This window comes from Heteronotia binoei, chromosome 1 (genome assembly GCF_032191835.1).
Source record: "Heteronotia binoei isolate CCM8104 ecotype False Entrance Well chromosome 1, APGP_CSIRO_Hbin_v1, whole genome shotgun sequence".
NCBI lineage: Eukaryota > Metazoa > Chordata > Lepidosauria > Squamata > Gekkonidae > Heteronotia > Heteronotia binoei.
Genome location: NC_083223.1, coordinates 266411055 through 266436498, shown reverse-complemented (window position 1 = coordinate 266436498; position 25444 = coordinate 266411055). Strand labels below are relative to the sequence as shown.

General features: G+C 47.6%; 1 protein-coding gene across 1 annotated transcript in view; it reads left to right on the top strand.

Moving 5' to 3' along the window:
- The window catches only part of ADAM15 (ADAM metallopeptidase domain 15), a 128180-nt gene that overhangs the window by 13400 nt on the left and 89336 nt on the right, over positions 1-25444 (top strand). Inside the window, exons 3-5 of the mRNA XM_060255328.1 lie at positions 6730-6812; positions 7454-7532; positions 22502-22578. Of these exons, the coding sequence (XP_060111311.1) occupies positions 6730-6812; positions 7454-7532; positions 22502-22578 (239 nt within the window). The remainder of the gene's footprint in view (positions 1-6729; positions 6813-7453; positions 7533-22501; positions 22579-25444) is intronic.

Here is a 25444-nt window from a genome sequence, read left to right as displayed (position 1 = left end):
GTACAAGGCAGCCTCCTATAAGAACATAAGAGAAGCCATGTTAGATCAGGCCAATGGCCCATCCAGTCCAACACTCTGTGTCACACAGTGGCCATAAGAACATAAGAGAAGCCATGTTGGATCAGGCCAGTGGCCCATCCTGTCCAACACTCTGTGTCACACAGTGGCCATAAGAACATAAGAGAAGCCATGTTGGATCAGGCCAGTGGCCCATCCAGTCCAACAGTCTGGGTCACACAGTGGCCATAAGAACATAAGAGAACCCATGTTGGATCAGGCCAATGGCCCATCCAGCCCAACACTCTGTGTCACACAGTGGCCATAAGAATATAAGAGAAGCCGAGTTGGATCAGGCCAGTGGCCCATCCAGCCCAACACTCTGTGTCACACAGTGGCAAAAATTTTTTATACACACACACACACACTGTGGCTAATAGCCACTGATGGACCTGTGCTCCATATTTTTATCTAAACCCCTCTTGAAGGTGGCCATGCTTGTGGCCGCCACCACCTCCTGCGGCAGTGAATTCCACCTGTTAATTACCCTTTGGGTGAAGAAGTACTTCCTTTCTATGGCAGCTGGGGCGTATGTTTGATTTCAGGCTTGTCCGTGTCTCAGTGGCCTCTGCCTGGTATGCAGAAGGTCCCAGGTTCAATCTCTGGTAGCATCTCCAGTTAAAAGGAACAGGTAGTGGGTGACGTGGAAGACTTGGAGAGCTGTAGCTAGTCTCAGTAGGGGATGCGGCGCAGTGGGAAGAGCCTCTGCTTTGTACTGCGGAAGGTCCCCGGTTCAGTCCCTGGCATCTCCAGCTAAAAGGACCAGGAAGTTAGTGATGTGAGAGACCTCTGCCTGAGACCTTGAGAGAGGCTGCCAGCCTGAGTAGGTAGACAAGACTGAGAGCTCACCAGACCATCAGACAGTCTTTATCATCTCGCTGGCTACATTTTTCATCACATTTCCTCCAAGTGCTCCCCTTGGAAGGGCCAGTATGGTGTAGCGCAGGAGTGTCGACCATGCAGTTCGGGGGCCGAATCAGGCCCCCAGAGGGCTCCTATCAGACCCCTGAGCAACTGGCTTTCATCTGCTTCCTTCTCCGCCTCTCTTGCTCCCTTCTGCATCACAGCTTGCTTTGCAAGGCTTGCCCAATCGCACAGGAGCTACGGAGCAAAACCTCTATCTTCTCCATTGGCTGAGGCTCCTCCCTTGGGGAGGAAGGTGGAGAGGGAGAGCTTGCTTTGCCAGGCTCTCTCAATCAGGGCCCTGAACAACTGGCTGTCATCTGCTTCCTTCTCCCTCTCTTGCTCCCTTCTGCATCATAGCTTGCTTTGCAAGGCTTGCTCAATCGCACAGGAGCTACGGAGCAAAACCTCTATCTTCTCCATTGGCTGAGGCTCCTCCCTTGGGGAGGAAGGTGGAGAGGGAGAGCTTGCTTTGCCAGGCTCTCTCAATCAGGGCCCTGAACAACTGGCTGTCATCTGCTTCCTTCTCCTTCTCTCTTGCTCCCTTCTGCATCACAGCTTGCTTTGCAAGGCTTGCTCAATCGCACAGGAGCTACGGAGCAAAACCTCGATTTTCTCCGTTGAGGAAAATCACACAGCAGAGCTACGGAGCCAAGCTTCTCTTCCTTCTGTAGGCTGAAGCTCCTCCTGGTTCCCTGGGGAGGGAGGGAACGAGCCAGAGCTTCCTTTGCCCAGTTCCCTGGATCCCATGGGAGAGATAGAAAGAAAGCACCTTTAAGACCAATCAGTGCTAATGTTTTAAGCATGTTTTAAGTTTTTAAATATATATATATATATATTTGTGTTTGTCTTCTACCTAATCTTAAAGAGGTACACACATGGCCCAGCCCAACAAGGCTTGGCCCAACCTTTTTTTTTTTAATTTATTGGTAATTTATATCCCGCCCTTCCCACCAGGTGGCTCAGGGCGGCTTACAGCATATAAAATCTAACATAAAAATGTATTAAGAGATAAGCAGAAACAAAAGCCTTTAGTGATCAAATTGGTGAAGATACACAGGAAATCAGTTTTGAGGCATTATAAAGGTGTGCATAGAAACTCACACTCATGTTCTATTTTAGCCAATGGTGGCTGTTTAACAAACAAAAACCTGGCTCCCTAGCCCTCTTTCTCAAATAAGTAACAGTATTTAGTCCCATCCTCCTCCAACACACAACTTACTGTACCCAGATATGGGAGAGGAGACTGCACAATTGTCCTTGACATTGGTTCAGTCTGACAACTCACATATTACTTTCAACCTGACATGGCTCGGCCCCTCAAGGCCTCATTTATGTCACATTCAGCTCTCATAGCAAATAAGTTTGACACCCCTGGTGTAGTGGTTAAGTGTGCGGACTCATCTGGCAGAACCAAGTTTGATTCCCCATTCCTCCACTTACACCTGCTGGATTCCCCATTCCTCCACTTACAGCTGCTGGAATGGCCTAGGGTCAGCCATAGCTCTCGCAGGAGTTGTCCTTGAAAGGGCAGCTTCTGTCAGAGCTCTCTCAGTCCCACCCACCCCACAGGGTGTCTGTTGTGGGGGGAGATGATATAGGAGATGGTAAGTTGCTCTCTCTGATTCAGAGAGAAGGGTGGGGTATGAATCTGCAGTCTTCTTTTTCTTCTTCTCTAGTGTTTTGTCTTTTGAACAACCTGGAGGAGGAGGAGATTGGATTTATCCCCCGCCCTTCGCTACCCGAAGGAGTCTCAGAGTGGCTTCCAATCTCTTTTTCCTTCCTCTCCCCACAGCAGATATCCTGTGAGGTAGGTGGGGCTGAGAGAGCAGCTCTGAGAGAACATATGACTGACCCAAGATCACGCAGCAGCTGCAAGTGGAGAAGTGGGGAATCAAACCCACTTCTTCCATGGTAGGGTCCACTACACCATTTGGTGAAGGAGGATTGGCTAAGAGAGAAGGAGGGGCCCGAGGTCACCTGTTAAGTTTCATGCCGGGCAGGGATTTGAACCTGGGTCTCCCAGGTCCTAGTCCAGCAAACTAAGCACTGCGCCACCCTGGCTGCCTGCTCTGGCCTGATAGGAGGCAGCTTCATCTACCAGCTGGTTTACCATTTTACGAATTAGCATTTGCCGCTTTTGCTGTTTGTGAATTCTTCTCTCGTGGATGGGAATGGGCAGGGCTTTTTTGCAGCAGGACCTCCTTTGCATATTAGGCCACACACCCCTGATGTAGCCAGTCCTCCTGGAGCTTCCAGTGGGCCCTGTACTCAGAGCCCTGTAAGCTCTTGGAGGACTGGCTACATCAGGGGGTGTGGCCTAATATGCAAAGCAGGAGCTCATTTGCTTATTAGGCCACACACCCCTGATGTAGCCAATCCTCCCGGAGCTTACAGTAGGCCCTGTACTAAGAGCCCTGTAAGCTTTTGGAGGATTGGCTACATCAGGGGAGTGTGACCTAATAGGCAAAGGAGTTCCTGCTACAACAAAAAGCCCTGGGGATGGGAAATCTTGCCACCCCACCACCTGGATCAATAGACTGAGTGCTCGTGAGGCATTAATATTTTAAAGGAACAGAATCCGCAGGCAGAAACTGAGACGTTCTGAAAGGGGAGCCGTGCAGCTGCTCGGCCCTAACCTCAAGGCGAGCCGGCTTGGATGAGCTCATCTCTGGTCCCCCTGCCTTCGCCCGCTGGGTGCCCAGCCCACGGATGCAGGGAGTCTCCCAGGCATTTCCTTCCATTACTGTTGGGCAGGAAACGCCGGGTGGGGTGGGGTGGAGGGGGTGGGCGGGAGAGAAGCAGACACCTCTGTGCAGCCGCTTTGCATCCACAGGACGATGAGGTCATCGGGGAGAGGCTTTTCCTGCCAGCGAGGGGGCGAAAGAGCCCGGCCCTGCCCTCGAGGTGACCCTGCAGCGTGGCACGCTTTGGGGGGCACAGCCCGGACCGAAGTCGCACGTGCGCAAGAGCAGCCAAACCGATGTGAGCTTTCCAGAACTGCTAGCTCTCTGGTCCTTTTGCTCTAATGGTTAAACATACGGACTCTTATCTGGAAGAACCGGGTTTGATTCCCCACTCCTCCACTTGGAGCTGCTGGAATGGCCTTGGGTCAGCCATAGCTCTTGCAGAGTTTTCCTTGAAAGGGCAGCTTCTCTCAGAGCTCTCTCAGCCCCACCTACCTCTCAGAGTGTCTGTTGTGGGGGAGGAAGGTAAAGAAGAAGACGAAGAAGAAGATATTGAATTTATGTCCTGCCCTCCACTCTGAATCTGGGTCTCAGAACAGCTCATAATCTCATTTATCTTCCTCCCCCACAACAGACACCCTGTGGGGTGGGTGGGGCTGAGAGGGCTCTCACAGAAGCTGCCCTTTCAAGGACAACCTCTGTCAGAGCTATGGCTGACCCAAGACCATTCCAGCAGCTGCGAGTGGAGGAGTTGGGAATCAAACCTGGCTCTCCCATATAAGAGACTGCACACTTAACCACTACACCAAACTGGCTCTCTACAAAGGAGATTGTAGGCTGCTTTGAGACTCTGTCTTTGAAAGGGCAGGTTCTGAGAGCTTCTCTCTCAGCCCCACCGACTTCACAGGGTGTCTGTTGTGGGGGGGGGGGAAGGTAAAGGAGTTTGTAGGCCGTTTTGAGACTCTGTCTTTGAAAGGGCAGCTTCTGGGAGAGCTCTCTCAGCCCCTCCCACCTCACAGGGTGTCTGTTGTGGGGGAGGAAGGTGAAGGAGATTGTAGGCCACTCTGAGACTGTCCTTGAAAGGAAAGGGGGTGGCAGCTCAAGAGACCCCCAGGTGAGCGAGACCTGCTTGGGCTGGCTGGGTCTCTAGCCAGTCCAATCAGGCCTCGCTTGCCCAGGGCTCTCCTTTCTTGCATCAGGTTACTTTTGGCTGTTGAGGGGCGGCATATGCTAATGAGTTATGCTAATAAGCTCCGCCACCTGCTTTCCTACAAAACCTCTGAGTACTGTGGTCTATGCTACTTCATATAGTTTGCAGTAAGATGGATTCTGCTGTGTAGTTTTACATCACTTTCTGCGTCATGCTAACACTTCTGCTTTGGGCGAGCGGCTGCCTCGGTGTGAAGCAGCAGAACAAAGTTTGAGTCCGGTGGCACCAGTGAGGGACATGGATTAGAAATGTGAGCTGAAGCGAGACCAGTGAAATAAAGGATTATTCCCCAGAGAGTACTGAGATCTGGAACTCAAAATCTCCTGGTTGTCCCCGGGCCAAAGGAAGCCCGTTTGAAAACTACGATAGGGCCTTGTTCGTAATGGCTCCTTCCTGGTGGAACCAGCTGCCGGAAGAGGTAAGGGCCCTGCGGGACCTTGTTCAATTCCGCAGGGCCTGTAAGACAGTCCTCTTCCGGCTGGCTTCCAACCAACCGGCACTGAAATTTGAAACTGAGTGTAGTTGTAAGACCGCCGTATGTCTCGAACATTTTAAGTACATAACTGTGTGAAATGTTATGTAATTGTGAAATGTTTATTTTTATGCTTAATTTTATACTTTTATGTTAGATTTTATATGTTGTAAGCCGCCCTGAGCCACCTGGTGGGAAGGGCGGGATATAAATTACAAATAAATAAATAAATAAATCTTAGCCAACACAGTTATTTTGCAGACGTGAGATTCTAAAGGAATGAAGATGTTTTTAAAAAATTATGTCTTTAGTACAGACACTGCTTGGAGCTTCAAGGTTAATACACGATAAAGGTTTTTTTTTGGCAGACAGTATTGAAAACAATCGAAAGGGGAAGAGGTGAAAGGGTTAGGGTACAAGCTGAGCATGCGTAATGATTTCATGAATATCCACTTTCACACCCAGCAAAGGTAAACGAACTGTTTGCAGGGGTGGAATTCCAGCAGGAGCTCCTTTGCATATTAGGCCACACACCCCTGATATAGCCAATCCACCAAGAGCTTACAAAAGAGCCTTGTAAGCTCTTGGAGGATTGGCTACGTCAGAGAGGTGTGGCCTAATATGCAGAGGAGCTCTTGCTGGAATTCCACCCCTGATTTTATATGGAATGAGTTGAGATCACCTCGTGAGTACAGCTCCTACTGATATCAGTAAAAACTTTGGAATGGATCTATCTGACTGACTTTATTTTTCTTTCGGGGGTTCAGGGGGAACCCGTTTCTCACACCTTTGAGACCGATAAAGTTTAATTCTGGGTATAAGCTGAAGTGTGCATTGCTTCAGTTTTTTTCTAGATTTCTGGTTGGTTCCACAGCCCAAATTCTGTTCTGTTGTTTTGGCCACTGTGTGACACAGAGTGTTGGACTGGATGGGCCATTGGCCTGATCCAACATGGCTGCTCTTATGTTCCTATATGTTTTTATGATTATATTGACGCTCTGTGTGTAACCCACCGTGAGTCCTCATGAGAAAGGTAAAAAGGTAAAGGTAGTCCCCTGTGCAAGCACCAGTCGTTTCCGACTCTGGGGTGACGTTGCTTTCACAACGTTTTTACGGCAGACTTTTTACGGGGTGGTTTGCCATTGCCTTCCCCAGTCATCTACACGTTCCCCCCAGCAAGCTGGGGACTCATTTTACCAACCTTGGAAGGATGGAAGGCTGAATCAACCTGGAGCCGGCTACCTGAACCAGCTTCCGCTGGGATCAAACTCAGGTTGTGAGCAGAGAGCTTGGACTGCAGCACTGCAGCTTTACCGCTCTGCACCATGGGGCGCTTTCCTCATGAGAAAGGCAGACAGCGAATGACAGAAATTGATAATTCTCTTATCTCTGTTCGGCAGGGACAGAATGGATTCCCGGCTCGTCTGCAGATCATGTTGGAGGTGGAAGGAGATCATGTTCTTGTGGATCTGGAACGGAATTGGTGAGTCGGAAGCGGTGCCTGCAGAAGCGGTGGGGCTGGGGAGGGCTTGCATAAAGAACTCTACTGAATCGGACTCAAAATGCCATGCTTTCTGACATCCTGTTTTGTCCGCGCACTTAACCGCTACACCAAACTGGAAGGGATGGTGGCCTCAACCAGTTCTTCTGAAGGACCCTTAACAGACCTTCCCCTCATAAGGTCAGAAGAAGAGCCGGCTGGATCTGACCAGCGGCTCCTCTAGTCCAGCATCCCCCTCTCACACAGTGGCCAGCCAGTTCCTCTGGTTCCACCTTTGAGCATCTCTCGCACTCAAAGATCCTGTGGGGTCTGCTGCGACTCAATGGCGCTTTCCACCACCAACCTTGTAGTCAGGGGTAGAATTCTAGCAAGAGCTCCTTTGCATATTAGGCCACACACCCCTGGTGTAGCCAATCCTCCGAGAGCTTACAAAAAAAGAGCCTTGCAAGCTTTTGGAGGATTGGCTACATCAGGGGGTGTGTGGCCTAATATGCAAAGGAGCTCCTGCTAGAATTCCACCCCTGCTTGTAGTGGAACCAAGAACGACTGCTCATTTTAATGATTGACACCTGGTCAGGGTGAGTCATAACGCCACCCATGCTGATTGTGTTTTCTTCTGGCAGGGAGCTGCTGGCGGGTGCCCCAGGACTGGCATATTATCTTCCCAATGGAACCAAGGCCATACATCAGACCAACCCAGAGGTAGGCATTTGTGTTTCCGGGTGGATGCCGGGCGTCTTCCAATGGAGATCTTAGGTGGGAGTTTCTCTATCTCAAGGGTGGCCAAACTTGCTTAATGTAAGAGCCACATAGAATAAACGTCAGATGTTTGAGAGCCACAAGACACGAACATCAGATGTCTGCAGGGCTTTGTTTGTAGAATAAGCCCGGCAGGAACTCATTTGCCTGTTAGGCCACATACCCTGACATCATCTTTTTTTACATAGAGTTTTTTGTAGAAAAGGCCCAGCGGGGACTAATCTGCATATTAAGCCACACATCCCTGACGCAAAGCCAGCCGGAACTGCGTTCCTGTGCATTCCTGCTCAAAAAAAGCCCTGGATGTCTGAGAGTGGAAGGAAGGAAGGACGATAGATGGGGAGAGAGCTGTGGAAAGAAAGCAACTTTAAATTTAAATGCATTCTCCAAGCCACCGGCTAGCTTGCCTTGGAGAAGTGACTTAAAGAGACAAATGAAGAAGAAGAAGAAGAAGATGATATTGGATTTATATCCCGCCCTCCACTCCAAAGAGTCTCAGAGCGGCTCACAATCTCCTTTACCTTCCTCCCCCACAACAGACACCCTGTGAGGTGGGTGGGGCTGGAGAATGCTCTCACAGCAGCTGCCCTTTCAAGGACAACCTCTGCCAGAGCTATGGCTGACCCAAGGCCATTCCAGCAGGCGCAAGTGGAGGAGTGGGGAATCAAACCTGGTTCTCCCAGATAAGAGTCTGCACACTTAACCACTTAACCACTACACCAAACTGGCTACACCAAATGCCTTCTTCAAGCTGGCCAACGGGGGGGGGGGGGGGGAGGGGCTTTCAAGAGCCACACAATATGTGTGAAAGAGCCACATGGGGCTCCCGAGCCACAGTTTGGTCACCCCTGCTCTATCTGCAGAGCTAAGCATGGCTGTGCTGCTGGCACTGCTGGGTTGGGCCCAGAGTGCACCTCCTGATGGGCCAAAAAAACCCTTTTAATTTTTTTTGAGGTTTTTTTTTTTGGCCTGGAGTAAAATGTTTTCCCTCCAATTTTATTTGTTTAAAATTTGGATGTAGCCACCTTCTTCTAGTGGAGTTCAGTGCGGCTTACAATATTAATAAAGTACATAGAAACATTTTAAAACTGGAAGCCAAAATTTAACATCGCAATTCTGAATTGCTTTAATTAAATGCAGCACTAAATAAAAGTTTTCAGCGTCCAGCCTGGTGTAGTGGATAAGAGCAGTGGACTCTAATCTGGGGAACCAGGTTATAAAAGTCAACACTTCTCCTCCTTCTCATTTTCCTCTTCCTCCTCTTAAAGTTTGGAAGTGTGGGGCCAGGGGCAGCTTCCTGGGGAGGTTGTTCCCAAATCATGGGGCTGCCACCAGAAAGGCCCTGTCTCATGTTCCCACAAATAGGCATCTTTGATTGATGGGACAATCAAGAGGGCCTCTCTTGCAATCTGAGTTCATGGGCAGGAACATAGGGGCAAAGATGGTATGGGATAATTCAGACTTGCTTATCTTATTGAGAAGATCTGCTGAAACTACATTACAAAATCCTTTAGAGCCTGGTTATCTGAAGGAACATCTTCCTGATTTATTTATTTACTCGGTTTGTGCCCAGGGAGAGACAGTTGGTGTTGTGGTTCAGTTCATGGGCTCTTATCTGGGAGAACTGGGTTTGATTCCCCACTCCTCCACTTGCAGCTGCTGGAATGGCCTTGGGTCAGCCTCTCGCAACTCTCGCAAGAGTTGTCCTCGAAAGGGCAGCTTCTGGGAGAGCTCTTTCGGCCTCACCTGCCTCACAGAGTATCTGTTGTGGGGGAGGAAGGTAAAGGAGATTGTAAGTGGACTCTTATCTGGGAAAACCAGGTTTGATTCCCCACTCCTCCACATACACCAGCTGATGTGGCCTTGAGTCAGTCACAAGTTCTCTCAGCTGTTTTGCTCAAGAGCAGTTTCTGTCATAGCTCTCTCAGCCCCACCTACCTCACATCACAGGGTGTCTGTTGTGGGGAGGGGAAGGGAAAGGAGATTTGTAAGCTGCTCTGAGACTCCTTTGGATAGTGAAGGGTGGGGTATAAATCCAACCTCCTCCATCACCATCTCTGTCTCTTCTTCCTCTTCCCCCCTAATAGGGACCCAAAGTGGCTTACGTCCTTATTCTCTCCTTAACTTTATCCTCACAACAACCTTGTGAGGTAGGCTCAGCTGGGAGAGTGTGACTGACCCAAGGTTCCATGGCACAAGTGGGGATTCAAACTGCCCAGATACTAGCCTGACACTCTTAACTGCTATGCCACACCAGCTCTCAAACATCTGTCCCTGCTTGGTAAGATCTTAAACTAGGGTTGCCAAGTCCCCCTCAGCCTCTGGCGGAGGACTTGTTTCTTGCATGTGAAGCATGCATGGCGCGATGACATCACCCACGGGTGACATCATTGTGCCGGCAACGTGCGCTGGCTGCTATAGGCATTTCCAGGGAAACGCTATGGTTTTCCCGGATGCTCTAGCATTTTGGGAGGGGAAACTCTATGGTACCTATTGTACCATAGAGTTTTCCCTCCCAAATTGCTAGAGCATCTGGGAAAACCATAGAATTTTCCCGGAAATGCCTAGATGGCATCATGGGTGATGTCATCGCGCCAGCAATGTTGGGGGAGCCTCCCCACCACCACAGTGGGCCGGCTTGGGAACCTCCCGGGTGGGAGAACTCCCACTTGGACCGGGGACCTGTCTTAAGCCCTGAGAATCTTTGGACAACAGCACCGTCTGTTCTATTAGCAGTCCCTGCCTGATGGTGCTGTGTGAGCAGTTAGCTTTTGGAAGGGCTTTTGTGCATGAAGGCCAGGGCCAGCCCTAGTTAGTGCTTGAATGGGAGACCACCAAGGAAGTCTGGGGTTGTGACGCAGAGGCAGGCAGTGGAAAGCCACCCCTGTTCGCCTTCTTGTCTCGAGAACCTCACTAGGGGTCTCCGCGAGTCAGCCGTGACTCATTCCTGCAGATGGCAGGATGGATTTTGGAGGGGGCGGCTTTTGTCCGTTCCCCCTCCAAGCCTCGTTCCTCGTTCGGCGAATGACGCAGAAGTGCCGCTTGTGCGTTGTCTGAATAAGTAAAGAGGAGTCGAGCGCTTTAGAAGGCACTTTGGAGCAATTAGGGGAAATGGGCTCTCTCAAATACCTGCTATTATCTTCTGTCCTCTGCATTGGCTGCGTTTTCTGGGAATGGAATTTTCCTCTTGTGCTTGCTCAGACCCCTAGTTTTCTTAATTGCAGGCCGCTTCAAGCAGGGCTCCAAAGAGACAGCATAGAAACATCCTAAATAGTTAATTTTGAGTCCTTAGTAGCACCTTGTTGTTGGTCACACAGTCGAGTCTGACTCTTTGCGACCCCATGGACAAAGTCACGCCACGTCCTCCTGTCTTCCACCATCCTCCGAAGTCTGCTCACATTCATGTTAGTTACATCAGTAACGCTGTCCAGCCATCTCATCTTTTGCCGTCCCCTTCTTCTTTTGCCTTCTGTCTTTCCCAGCATCAGGGTCTTCTCCAGTGAGTGCTCCCTTCTCATTGGGTGGCCAAAGTATTTGAGCTTCAGCATCTGACCTTCCAGGGAACAGTCAGGAGTGATTTCCTTTAGGACTGACTGGTTTGATCTTCTTGCAGTCCAAGGGACTCTCAAGAGTCTTCTCCAGCACCACAGCTCAAAAACATCTATTCTGCACTTGGCCTTCAGTAGCACTTTAGAGACTCACAAAGATATTCAGAAGATCAGCTTTCGAGATCAGCGTTTCCTTCGTCAGATACAGAATTAAACCTAAATAGTTGTTGTTGTTCAGTCGCACAGTTGAGTCTGACTCTTTGCAACCCCATGGACCAAGTCATACCAGGCCCTCCTGTCTTCCACCATTCTCCAAAGTCTGCTCAAATTCCTGTTAGTTACATCAGTAACACTGTCCAGCCAGTTTGGTATAGTGGTTAAGTGCACGGACTCCTATCTGGGAGAACCGGGTTTGATTCCACACTCCTCCACTTGCAGCTGCGGGAATGGCCTTTGGCCTTGGGGTCAGCCATCGCTCTCGCTGAGCTATGCTTGAAAGGCAGCTTCTGCAAGAGCTCTCTTAGCCCCACCCACCTTACAGGGTGTCTGTTGTGGGGGGGGGGGGAGGTGAAGGAGATTGTGACTGCTCTGAGACTCTGAGATTTAGAGTATAGGGCAGGATAGAAATCCAATATCTTCTTCAATGTTTTCATCTCATCTCTTGCCATCCCCTTCTTCTTTTGCCTTCTGTCTTTCCCAGCATCAGGGTCTTCTCCAGCAAGTGCTCCTCATTTGGTGGCCAAAGTATTTGAGCTTCAGCATCTGATGTCAAGGCAGCAGTCCGTGAGAGAAAGACCTAAATAGATAGAAGCCTAAATAAATACAATCTCTGCTGCCTCTCATGTTTCTCTCCATGGAATGTTCATAGTTTTCTCTATAGGATTTCTGATATAGAATCATAGAGTTGGAAGGGACCTCCAGGATCATCTAGTCCAACCCCCTGCACAATGCAGAAAACTCACAAATACATCCCCCTAAATTCGCAGGATATAATAACGATAATTAGAGGTAGACTGCCTTTTAACAGGGAGGATTTGTTGGACCATTGTGGCTAATAGCTCTCAAAAGTTCTGTCTCCCTCTGCTCCGGAAATTTGTCTCAATACGTATTTTGAAGCTATCTTAAATTAAGCCCGTGGTCGTGGCCATTTCTTGGGGCAATAACTTCCATGTGCTAATAATGCACTGAGTGAAAAATGGCTTTCTGTCAATCAGTTCCATCGGTGGTCTCTGATTACTAGCACCTTTTCTCTATACCCTGCATGATTTGTTTTTTAAAAATGCCTTCGGGTTACATTTACCAGCAGACCTGAAGCGTTACGAACAAAGGGCCAGACAAATTTGTACAGTTTACATAAAACAGACAGAAGCTAGAGAGCAAAAAGAACAATTGCGGCAGCTGTCGCATTAGACTATTAATATAGTTTTAAAAATCAGTTTTAATCAGTCGGTGATATTCGGAAAGAAAATGCGTTGCTTCAGTTAGTGTTAAAACGGCATAGCTGGGGCTCAGTTTGGAATTTGGGAAAAAAGTACATTGTTTAGGGTAGGGATGTCAAACATGTGCCCCCGGGGCCGAATCAGGCCCTCGGAGGGCTCCTATCCGGCCCCTGAGCAATTGGCTGCCATTTGCTTCCTTCTCCCTCTCTCTTGCTTCCTTCTGCATCACAGCTTGCTTTCCCAGGCTTGCTCAGGAGCTACAGAGCAAAAGTTCTTATTTTCTCCATTGGCTGAGGCTCCTCCGTTGGAGAGCCAAGCCTCTCTTCCTTCTATTGGCTGAGGCTCCTCCACCTCCTGGTCCCCTGGGGAAGGAAGGAAAGAGCCAAAGCTTCCTTTGCCCAGTTCCCTGGATCACACAGGAGAGATACAAAGAAAGTGCCTTCAAGACGAAGTGCTAATGTTTTAAGATTTGGGTTTTTAAAAAAAAAATCTTTAATTGTTTTTGTCTGTGTCCTTGATAAAGTTTATATCTCTGCTACCTAATCTTAAATAGGTACACATATGGCCCGGCTCAGCATGGCCCAGCCCAACAAGGTCTCATTTATGTCCGATCCAGCCGTCATAACAAATGAGATCAACACCCCTGGTTTAGGGGGTTCCATATGCAAAAGTAAAGGGAGCCATTTTCCTTCCCTTTCGTATATGGAACACCCCCCTTCCCATGTACGTTCAAGGAGTGGTTGGGGGCCTCTCATTTCCCCCTCTCTCATTTCTTTCCTGTTGCCCTGAATGTCTCTGTTGCCTCTTGCCTTTCTCTGCTTTCTTCTCTCCTTCCCACCTATAGCCAGCCTATTTTGTTTTGTATTTTTTTTAGTGCGTTTGTGTGTGTGTGTCTGCACCTGGACGTCATGGTGACCTCTGGTGACTGACCCCTACTGGGGATCTGGAGGCTATTCAGGCTGAATCGAGCCTGCCCCTGCCATCCCGACAGCAAGGAGGTCTTCCATCCAAGTACTAACCACAGTCGACCCTTTTTAGCTTCTGAGATCTGACAGGAATGGGCTTGCCTGGGCTATCCAGGTCAGGGCTACCAGCTAGCCCATTTTATCTGCCCCTTTGGTCTTTTCCCTCCTTTCTTCCCCTGAGTGGCTTTTATCTGGGAAAACGATGGCCCAGGTGTGCAGTGCTGGGCGTGCTTGCATGGTGGGGGACGTGTATGGATTTGCAGAGGACACCTCCCTTTCACTTGTATCCCCCTCCCCTGTTTCCTCACTTCCTCCTGGCAACCTTTCCCTGCTTCCTTCTCTCCTTCCCATCCGCCCACCAGCCTTCTTTTTGTCTGCCTCCCCACCTTCAGCTGTATTTATTTTGTATTTACTTCAGCTATACCCCGCCTTTCTCCACAATGGGGACACAGTACAGCTTACATCATTCTCCTCTCCGTTTTTTCCCTTACAACATAAGGAGGCTGAGCATGTGTAAATGCCATCCACAGCAGAGTAGAGATCTGAATCTGGGCCCTCCCACAGTTTTGTCTGATCTTCTAACCACTGCATCATGCTAGCATTTGTGGGGTATCTGTTGTTGAATGGGAGAAAGCAGCCAATCCTAGATCAGTCATGCAAGTCATATCAGGTCACTCAGTGGTTGCTGTCGGGCCTGGCTCTGATGAGTCTTTCCTCAACCAGTCCCCAAAAGGGCCCTCCCCCTTGCCCTTTAATGACAGAAACCAAGGCTTGAAGGCTGGCTATATTGTTGCCCTTGCCAAGCAACTCTGCAGTGACCAGACTTAGAGCCCACAAACTTGAAGCCAATTTGGTGTAGTGGGTTAAGAGCAGCTGACTCTAATCTGGAGAACTGGAATCGATTCCCCACTCCTCCTCCACGTTCAATCAGCTGGGTGACCTTAGGTCAGTCACAAATCCTCTCAGAACTGTTCTCTCAAAAGCAATTCTCAAAAGAGATCTCTCAGCCCCACCTGCTTAACAGGGAGTCTGTTATGGAGAGAAGAAGGGAACGAAATTGTAAGCAACTCTGAGTGAAGGGCAGGGTTTAAATCTACCTCATTGTAGAGGGCGTTATTTTCGTAAATTAACTGTTTATTGGTTTTAAATCATGAAACAGTACAATTATAAATAATACAATTATAAATAAAAAATGAATATGCTGATATTGTCTAGATGTCTACATATATATATATATAAAATATATATATAATAACATGTACTTCAAAGGAAGGTATTATAATATAAATAAACGGTGCCCACATTCTACCATAGGTGTAAATCAGGGGTGTCAAACATGTAGTCTGGGGGCTGAATCAGGCCCCCGGAGGGCTCCTATCAGGCCCCTGAAAAACTGGCTTCCTTCTCGCTGTACCTTGCTTCCTTCTGCAGAATAGTTTGCTTTGCAAGGCTTGCTTAATTGCACAGCAGAGCTATTGAGCCAAGCCTCTCTTCCTTCTATTGGCTGAGGCTCCTCCCCCTCCTGGTCCCCTGGGGAAGGAAGGAAAGAGCCAGAGCTTCCTTAGCCCGGTTTCCTGGGAAAAATATAAAGAAAGCACCTTTAAGACCAACAAGTGTTAACATTTTAAGCACGTTTTGTTTTTTAAAATATTTATTTAATGGCGTTTGTGTCCTTTATAAAGTTTATATCTCTGTTACCTAATCTTAAATAGGTACACACATGGCCCGTCCCGACCCAACAAGGTCTTATTTGTGTCAGATCCGGCCCTCATAACAAATGAATTCGACACCCCTGGTGTAAATCATTAACCATTTTAGGGATTTCTTGTTGAGCAGTTAGATATTCCAGTACAGGAAACCATATAGTATTAAAATTGGAAGGTGTTTCACAGCCGTCAAGTGAATTAAGATTATCAGTCAATTTTCCATCATATAAAACTCCCAAATTTTGTTGTTCCACTGAGTAAGGGAAGGGGGTGATGGGCTTTTCCAATTCCTAGCAATGCATGTTTTCACTGGAGACAATAATAATAGGGCTCTGTCAATAGTTGCAGAAGTATATTTATGAGTGATCCAATTGTTTAAGAAAAGATGTTCTTGGATTGCCAAAATATCAACTCTTGGAATTGCATTAATGTGAGTAATAACTGAGGATCAGAATTGTTGAACACTAGGACACTCCAGCCAACAATGTAAATAATCTCCAATCTGCCCACACTTTCCCTAGCACATAGGTGAGGAAGAACAGTTTGTACGCTGTAATTTAAGTGGAGTGAGGTACCAAAATGAGGTTATTTTAAAAGATTGCAGTTTCATTTCACTCAGAGGGCATTATTTCTTCTGCTATTTGGGTTTTTTTAAAAAAATCCTCCAATGTGTTATATAGAATAGATAGATTTCAGATTCTTCTGCAGACTTGAGACTTTTTGCGGGGAGGGAGTAGGGATGTAGAAAGATTACATACACTGATACTTGCATTTGATCTTCTGTGTATCTGATTCCCACCCCTCCCCACCCCGCCCAAGCTACAACACTCCAAAATGCCTTAATCTTTCTAACCTATAGCATAACCCTCCTTCCACCCGTTTTTCCTGCCTTTGCATTTTTTAAAAAATTATTTCAGTATTGGATGTTGCAGACATGCCTCAAACTGTGCCAAGTATATGTGGGGTAATAAAAGACACAACTACTGTGATGTACTGGCTGACAACATTTAATGAAATCGTTTTATAACCTTTGTAAATAACTTTTTATACTTCATATTATCACAGAGATCCATTCTCACATTTCAATATGACAAAAAAAAAAGTCCTATGAGCACCCGGATGTAGGCTCATTTCGTCAATGGACTTCCTCAGGAGTAATCCTTCCTAAAATTCTTCCAGGGTTACCAGCTTTTTGTTACAATCCAGTGTAAATGCTCTTCTGCAACATCTTCTAAGTCAAGTTCTTTCATCCTGGAATAAACCAAAATACACTCAACGACACTTAAGTGCATATAGAAGAAGATGATGATGATGATATTGGATTTATATCCCGCCCTCCACTCTGAAGAGTCTCAGAACGGCTCAAAATCTCTTTTACCTTCCTCCCCCACAACAGACACCCTATGAGGTAGAAGAAGATATTGGATTTATATCCTGCCCTCCACTCCAAAGAGTCTCAGAGCGGCTCACAATCTCCTTTCCCTTCCTCCCCCACAACAGACACCCTGTGAGGTAAATGAAGATATTGGATTTATATTCCGCCCTCCACTCCGAAGAGTCTCAGAGCGGCTCACAATCTCCTTTACCTACCTCCCCCACAAGAGACACCCTGTGAGGTGGGTGGAGCTGAGAGAGCTATCCCAGTGCTAATAATGCACTGAGTGAAAAATGGCTTTCTGTCAATCGGTTCCATCGGTGGTCTCTGATTACTAGCACCTTTTCTCTATACCCTGCATGATTTGTTTTTTAAAAATGCCTTCGAGTTACATTTACCAGCAGACCTGAAGCGTTACGAACAAAGGGCCAGACAAATTTGTACAGTTTACATAAAACAGACAGAAGCTAGAGAGCAAAAAGAACAATTGCGGCAGCTGTCGCATTAGACTATTAATATAGTTTTAAAAATCAGTTTTAATCAATCGGTGATACTCAGAAAGAAAATATGTTGCTTCAGTTAGTGTTAAAACGGCATAGCTGGGGCTCAGTTTGGAATTTGTGAAAAAAGTACATTGTTTAGGGTAGGGATGCCAAACATGTGCCCCCGGGGCCGAATCAGGCCCTCGGAGGGCTCCTATCAGGCCCCTGAGCAACTGGCTGCTATTTGCTTCCTTCTCCCTCTCTCTTGCTTCCTTCTGCATCACAGCTTGCTTTCCCAGGCTTGCCCAGGAGCTACAGAGCAAAAGTTCTTATTTTCTCCATTGGCTGAGGCTCCTCCCTTGGAGAGCCAAGCCTCTCTTCCTTCTATTGGCTGAGGCTCCTCCACCTCCTGGTCCCCTGGGGAAGGAAGGAAAGAACCAGAGCTTCCTTTGCCCAGTTCCCAGGATCACACAGGAGAGATACAAAGAAAGCGCCTTCAAGACTAAGTGCTAATGTTTTAAGATTTGTTTGTTTTTTTAATCTTTAATTGCTTTTGTCTGTGTCCTTGATAAAGTTTATATCTCTGCCACCTAATCTTGAATAGGTACACACATGGCCCGGCTCAGCATGGCCCGGCCCAACAAGGTCTCATTTATGTCCGATCCAGCCGTCATAACAAATGAGATCAACACCCCTGGTTTAGGGGGTTTCATATGCAAAAGTAAAGGGAGCCATTTTCCTTCCCTTTTGTATATGGAACACCCCCCTTCCCATGTACGTTCAAGGAGTGGTTGGGGGCCTCTCATTTCCCCCTCTCTCATTTCTTTCCTGTTGCCCTGAATGTCTCTGTTGCCTCTTGCCTTTCTCTGCTTTCTTCTCTCCTTCCCACCTATAGCCAGCCTATTTTGTTTTGCATTTTCTTTAGTGCGTTTGTGTGTGTGTGTCTGCACCTGGAAGTCATGGTGACCCCTGGTGACTGACCCCTACTGGGGATCTGGAGGCTGTTCAGGCTGAATCGAGCCTGCCCCTGCCATCCTGACAGCAAGGAGGTCTCCCATCCAAGTACTAACCACAGTCGACCCTGCTTAGCTTCTGAGATCTGACAGGAATGGGCTTGCCTGGGCTATCCAGGTCAGGGCTACCAGCTAGCCTATTTTATCTGCCCCTTTGGTCTTTTCCCTCCTTTCTTCCCCTGAGTGGCTTTTATCTGGGAAAACGATGGCCCAGGTGTGCAGTGCTGGGCGTGCTTGCATGGTGGGGGACGTGTATGGATTTGCAGAGGACACCTCCCTTTCACTTGTATCCCCCTCCCCTGTTTCCTCACTTCCTCCTGGCAACCTTTCCCTGCTTCCTTCTCTCCTTCCTATCCGCCCACCAGCCTTCTTTTTGTCTGCCTCCCCACCTTCAGCTGTATTTATTTTGTATTTACTTCAGCTATACCCCGCCTTTCCCCACAATGGGGACACAGTACAGCTTACGTCATTCTCCTCTCCGTTTTTTCCCTTACAACATAAGGAGGCTGAGCATGTGTAAATGCCATCCACAGCAGAGTAGAGATCTGAATCTGGGCCCTCCCACAGTTTTGTCTGATATTCTAACCACTGCATCATGCTAGCATTTGTGGGGTATCTGTTGTTGAATGGGAGAAAGCAGCCAATCCTAGATCAGTCATGCAAGTCATATCAGGTCACTCAGTGGTTGCTATCGGGCCTGGCTCTGATGAGTCTTTCCTCAACCAGTCCCCAAAAGGGCCCTCCCCCTTGCCCTTTAATGACAGAAACCAAGGCTTGAAGGCTGGCTATATTGTTGCCCTTGCCAAGCAACTCTGCAGTGACCAGACTTAGAGCCCACAAACTTGAAGCCAATTTGGTGTAGTGGATTAAGAGCAGCTGACTCTAATCTGGAGAACTGGAATCGATTCCCCACTCCTCCTCCACGTTCAATCAGCTGGGTGACCTTAGGTCAGTCACAAATCCTCTCAGAACTGTTCTCTCAAAAGCAATTCTCAAAAGAGATCTCTCAGCCCCACCTGCTTAACAGGGAGTCTGTTATGGAGAGAAGAAGGGAACAAAATTGTAAGCAACTCTGAGTGAAGGGCAGGGTTTAAATCTACCTCATTGTAGAGGGCGTTATTTTCGTAAATTAACTGTTTATTGGTTTTAAATCATGAAACAGTACAATTATAAATAATACAATTATAAATAAAAAATGAATATGCTGATATTGTCTAGATGTCTACATATATATATATATATTATATATATATATAATAACATGTACTTCAAAGGAAGGTATTATAATATAAATAAACAGTGCCCACATTCTACCATAGGTGTAAATCAGGGGTGTCAAACATGTAGTCTGGGGGCTGAATCAGGCCCCCGGAGGGCTCCTATCAGGCCCCTGAAAAACTGGCTTCCTTCTCGCTGTACCTTGCTTCCTTCTGCAGAATAGTTTGCTTTGCAAGGCTTGCTTAATTGCACAGCAGAGCTATTGAGCCAAGCCTCTCTTCCTTCTATTGGCTGAGGCTCCTCCCCCTCCTGGTCCCCTGGGGAAGGAAGGAAAGAGCCAGAGCTTCCTTAGCCCGGTTTCCTGGGAAAAATATAAAGAAAGCACCTTTAAGACCAACAAGTGTTAACATTTTAAGCACGTTTTGTTTTTTAAAATATTTATTTAATGGCGTTTGTGTCCTTTATAAAGTTTATATCTCTGCTACCTAATCTTAAATAGGTACACACATGGCCCGTCCCGACCCAACAAGGTCTTATTTGTGTCAGATCCGGCCCTCATAACAAATGAATTCGACACCCCTGGTGTAAATCATTAACCATTTTAGGGATTTCTTGTTGAGCAGTTAGATATTCTTCCATCTTAGGCGGGCTAGACAGCTGGCTCCCTTCCTGGAACGCGACGATCTAGCAACGGTGATCCATGCTACGGTCACCTCGAGGCTGGACTACTGCAATGCCCTCTACATGGGGCTGCCCCTGTGTCGAACCCGGAAATTGCAGCTGGTGCAGAACGCCGCCGCCCGGTTGTTATTGGGGCTCCCAAGGTGGGAGCACATTCAGCCGGGACTTTGGGCGCTGCACCGGCTGCCAATATCCTACCGAGTTCGATACAAGGTGCTGGTTATTACCTTTAAAGCCCTATATGGTCTAGGACCTGCCTACCTGAGGGACCGTCTCTCCCCGCATGTTCCCCAGAGAGCACTGAGATCGGGATCTCAAAATCTTTTGGTTGTCCCCGGGCCAAAGGAGGCCCGCTTGAAGATCACAAGAGACCGGGCCTTCTCTGTAATGGCTCCATTTTGGTGGAACCAGCTGCCGGAGGAGGTAAGGGCCCTGCGGGATCTCACCCAATTCCGCAGGGCCTGTAAGACAGTCCTCTTCCGGCTGGCCCACGACTAACGGCCCTGTATACTGACTACTGAATGCTGTATATTGTATACTGAATTTTTATCTGAAGCTGAATAGAGTGTAGCTCCACGACTGCTGGCTGTTTTAATGATGTATAGTTATAACAAATGTTTGATTTTAATTATATATTGTGAAATGTTAATTTAAAGTGTAATTTTATACTTTTATGTTAGTTTTATATATGTTGTAAGCCGCCCAGAGCCACTCGGTGGGAAGGGCGGGATATAAATCCCAGATAAATAAATTAAAAAAAAAATATTCCAGTACAGGAAACCATATAGTATTAAAATTGGAAGGTGTTTCACAGCCGTCAAGTGAATTAAGATTATCAGTCAATTTTCCATCATATAAAACTCCCAAATTTTGTTATTCCACTGAGTAAGGGAAGGGAATGATGGGCTTTTCCAATTCCTAGCAATGCATGTTTTCACTGGAGACAATAATAATAGGGCTCTGTCAATAGTTGCAGAAGTATATTTATGAGTGATCCAATTGTTTAAGAAAAGATGTTCTTGGATTGCCAAAATATCAACTCTTGGAATTGCATTAATGTGAGTAATAACTGAGGATCAGAATTGTTGAACACTAGGACACTCCAGCCAACAATGTAAATAATCTCCAATCTGCCCACGCTTTCCCTAGCACATAGGTGAGGAAGAACAGTTTGTACGCTGTAATTTAAGTGGAGTGAGGTACCAAAATGAGGTTATTTTAAAAGATTGCAGTTTCATTTCACTCAGAGGGCATTATTTCTTCTGCTATTTGGGTTTTTTAAAAAAAATCCTCCAATGTGTTATATAGAATAGATAGATTTCAGATTCTTCTGCAGACTTGAGACTTTTTGGGGGGAGGGAGTAGGGGTGTAGAAAGATTACATACACTGATGCTTGCATTTGATCTTCTGTGTATCTGATTCCCACCCCTCCCCACCCCGCCCAAGCTACAACACTCCAAAATGCCTTAATCTTTCTAACCTATAGCATAACCTTCCTTCCACCCATTTTTCCTGCCTTTGCATTTTTTAAAAAATTATTTCAGTATTGGATGTTGCAGACATGCCTCAAACTGTGCCAAGTATATGTGGGGTAATAAAAGACACAACTACTGTGATGCACTGGCTGACAACATTTAATGAAATCGTTTTATAACCTTTGTAAATATCTTTTTATACTTCATATTATCACAGAGATCCATTCTCACATTTCAATATGACAAAAAAAAAAGTCCTCTGAGCACCTGGATGTAGGCTCATTTCGTCAATGGGCTTCCTCAGGAGTAATCCTTCCTAAAATTCTTCCAGGGTTACCAGCCTTTTGTTACAATCCAGTGTAAATGCTCTTCTGCAACATCTTCTAAGTCAAGTTCTTTCATCCTGGAATAAACCAAAATACACTCAACGACACTTAAGTGCATATAGAAGAAGATGATGATGATGATGATGATATTGGATTTATATCCCGCCCTCCACTCTGAAGAGTCTCAGAACGGCTCACAATCTCTTTTACCTTCCTCCCCCACAACAGACACTTTGTGAGGTAGATGAAGATATTGGATTTATATCCCGCCCTCCACTCCGAAGAGTCTCAGAGTGGCTCACAATCTCCTTTCCCTTCCTCCCCCACAACAGACACCCTGTGAGGCGGGTGGGGCTGGAGAGGGCTCTCACAGCAGCTGCTCTTTCAAGGACAACCTCTGCCAGAGCTATGGCTGACCCAAATATACTTATATTTGAAGCTTAAGCCAGTCCAAACTTATTCTTTTAACCAGATGCACAAGACTTTTGGCCTTTATAGCTTTCTGCAATAATTTTATTAGAAGCAAGCTGTTCTTTAGGTGTCAATTGCTCTTCTACTCTTTATATTTATTCTTAATTTTAATTTTGAACAGGCCGTTCCTCTGACAGCAAATTAACTCAAAGCTACTAGAGTGTGGGGGGCAGGGACTGTGGTTTGTGTTACCTACTTTCTCTCTGTTGCAGGGGAATTGCTGCTATCGGGGGAGTATCCAGGGATTCCTCGAATCTTGGGCCAATATCTGCATTTGCTCAGGTCTAAGGTAAGAGTGGGAGCTAGAAATGAAGGGGGAAGGACAAAAGAACTTTGGTGGGGGGGCTTCTAGACAATGATCAAAACATTATATTAGCACCGCAATACTTGAGGCATCCATTCCTGCATTTATGGTTTGCTGTCACCAGAGAGTCAGTTTGGTGTCGTGGTTTCGTGTGCAGATTCTAATCTGGGAGAACCAGGTTGGATCCCCCACTCCTCCGCATGCAGCCAGCTGGGTGACCTTGGGTCAGTTCAAAGTTCTCTCAGAGCTGACCTCTCAAGAGCAGTTCTCTCACAGCTCTCTTAGCCCCACCTACCTCACAGGGTGTCGTGGGGACAGGAAGGGAAAGGAGATTATAAACTGCTCTGAGACTCTTGAGTGAAGGGCGGGGCATAAATCCAGTCTCCTCCAATCTCCTCCCTCCTCCTCCTCGTTATCAGCGCTTCAATTATTCCTTTATTCACTTAATTGCTACATCACCTTTCTTGCCAATGGAGACCCAAAGGGGTTTACATCATTCTCTTCTCCTGCATTTTATCCTCATAAGAACCCTGTGAGGTAGGTTAGACTCCCAGCAAGCTTTTGTGACAAACTGGGTGCCAAACTCTTACCTGGGAGAACCAGGTTTGAGTCCCCATTCCTTCACATGCAGCTGCTGGAGTGACCTTGAGTCAGTCACGAGTTCTCACAGAGCTGTTCGTCTCAAGAGTAGTTCTTGGAGGGCTCTCACAGGGTGCCTGATGTGAGGAGGGGGAGGGAACGGAGATTGTGAGCTGCTTTGAGATTCCTTCGGATAGTGAAAGGCAGGGTAGAAATCCAATCTCTTCTTCTACTCGGCCGCTCTAATCACTGCACCACACTGGGCGTCTTTAGGCCCAATTAGTCTGATGTATGCAGCTGTAGCTTAAGAACACAAGTCTAGCCTTGCTGACTGTGACAGCCAGGTTAAGTTCTGCCTCTCACTAAGAGCGACCATTGAGAGCTGAGGGAATGTTGGAAAGAGGAGTTGAGAGAACTTCTGGAGTTCTGGCCCTGCTGGTGGACCTCCTGACGGCACCTAGGTTTTGTGTCATGATCCTGGGCCTAGTGAGAACTACAGGCCCCAGAGAAGGATGCCTAGGAGTTACTGGGGAAAAGCTGCATTTCCCAGGATCCCCCCTGTCCCTCTGATTGGGTGGCAAGGTTTGGAGGGAAACTAGCCCAGAGAGGGGTGGGACCTGGGAAGAGAGCATAAAAAGGGCTGGCACAGGTAGGGGGTTTCTTTCCTGGAGAGGCTGCAGGCAGAGAAGGAGGGCTGTCTGGAACAGACAGCAGGGAAAGATCCCTCACTAGGGTTGCCAAGTCTGCTGCATCCTGCATATTGTACCATCTATTGTACCATAGAGTTTTCCCTCCCAAATGACTGGAGCATCTGGGAAAACCATAGAGTTTTCCTGGAAACGCCTAGAGCAGCTGCCACGCAACACCGCTGGCGTGATGATGTCACTTCCGGGTGATGTCATTGCACCGGCGACGTAGGGGGAGGTTGGGAATTCCCCCGCCCGGACCAAGAAGAAGAAGATAGAAGAAGATATTGGATTTATATCCCGCCCTCCACTCCGAAGAGTCTCAGAGCGGCTCACAATCTCCTTTCCCTTCCCCTCCCCCACAACAGACACCCTGTGAGGTAGATGAAGATATTGGATTTATATCCTGCCCTCCACTCCGAAGAGTCTCAGAGCGCCTCACAATCTCCTTTACCTTCCCCCCCCCACACACACACACAACAGACACCCTGTGAGGTAGATGAAGATACTGGATTTATATCCCGCCCTCCACTCCGAAGAGTCTCAGAACGGCTCACAATCTCCTTTACCTTCCTCCCCCACAACAGGCAGCCTGTGAGGTAGATGACGATATTGGATTTATATCCCGCCCTCCACTCCGAAGAGTCTCAGAGCGGCTCACAATCTCCTTTACCTTCCTCCCCCACAACAGGCACCCTGTGAGGTAGATGAAGATATTGGATTTATATCCCGCTCTCCACTCCGAAGAGTCTCAGAGCGACTCACAATCTCCTTTCCCTTCCTCCCCCACAACAAACACCCTGTGAGGTGGGTGGGGCTGAGAGGGCTCTCACAGCAGCTGCCCTTTCAAGGACAACCTCTGCCAGAGCTATGGCTGACCCAAGGCCATGCTAGCAGGTGCAAGTGGAGGAGTGGGGAATCAAACCCGGTTCTCCCAGATAAGAGTCCGCACACTTAACCACTACACCAAACTGGCTCTCCAAACTGACCAGGGACTTGGCAGCCCTATCCGTCACCCAAGGGAAGTGTGGCGAGTTTAGTATTAGAGTAGGGACTGTATAGCTAAACGCGTCAGGGCTTTTGTTTATTTGCACCAACCGTTACTGTTTCATAGTCACTATAGCACTAAATCTTTGTCACCCACTTATTGTTTTAGAGCACTAATAATAAATTTCTTTTTGTTGTTATACTGCGTGGGTTCTCACGTCTCCTTGGTCACAGTGAAGAGGTATTTATTAATAAGGAAGACTAGGGTTGTTGGGTGCTCCGGGGCCTCCATACAGACCCTTACCAGAGTGGTGGCAGCCAGTAGAAAGCCCTTCTAGGCCCCAGCTGTGTGACAGTGTGACTCAGAGTTTTAAACTGGATGAGCCATTGAGCTGACATAACATGACTTCTCTTGTGTTCTTATTGCCTAGGGTGAGACAAGAGTGGGAGGGCTTCTGGAGTTCTGGCCCTGCTAGCACCTGGGTTTTGGCCACTGTGTGACACAGAGTGTTGGACTGGATGGGCCACTGGCCTGATCCACCATGGCTTCTCTTCTGTTCTTGGTGCTTGGGGGGCAACAGTGAGAGGAGTTCTGGCCC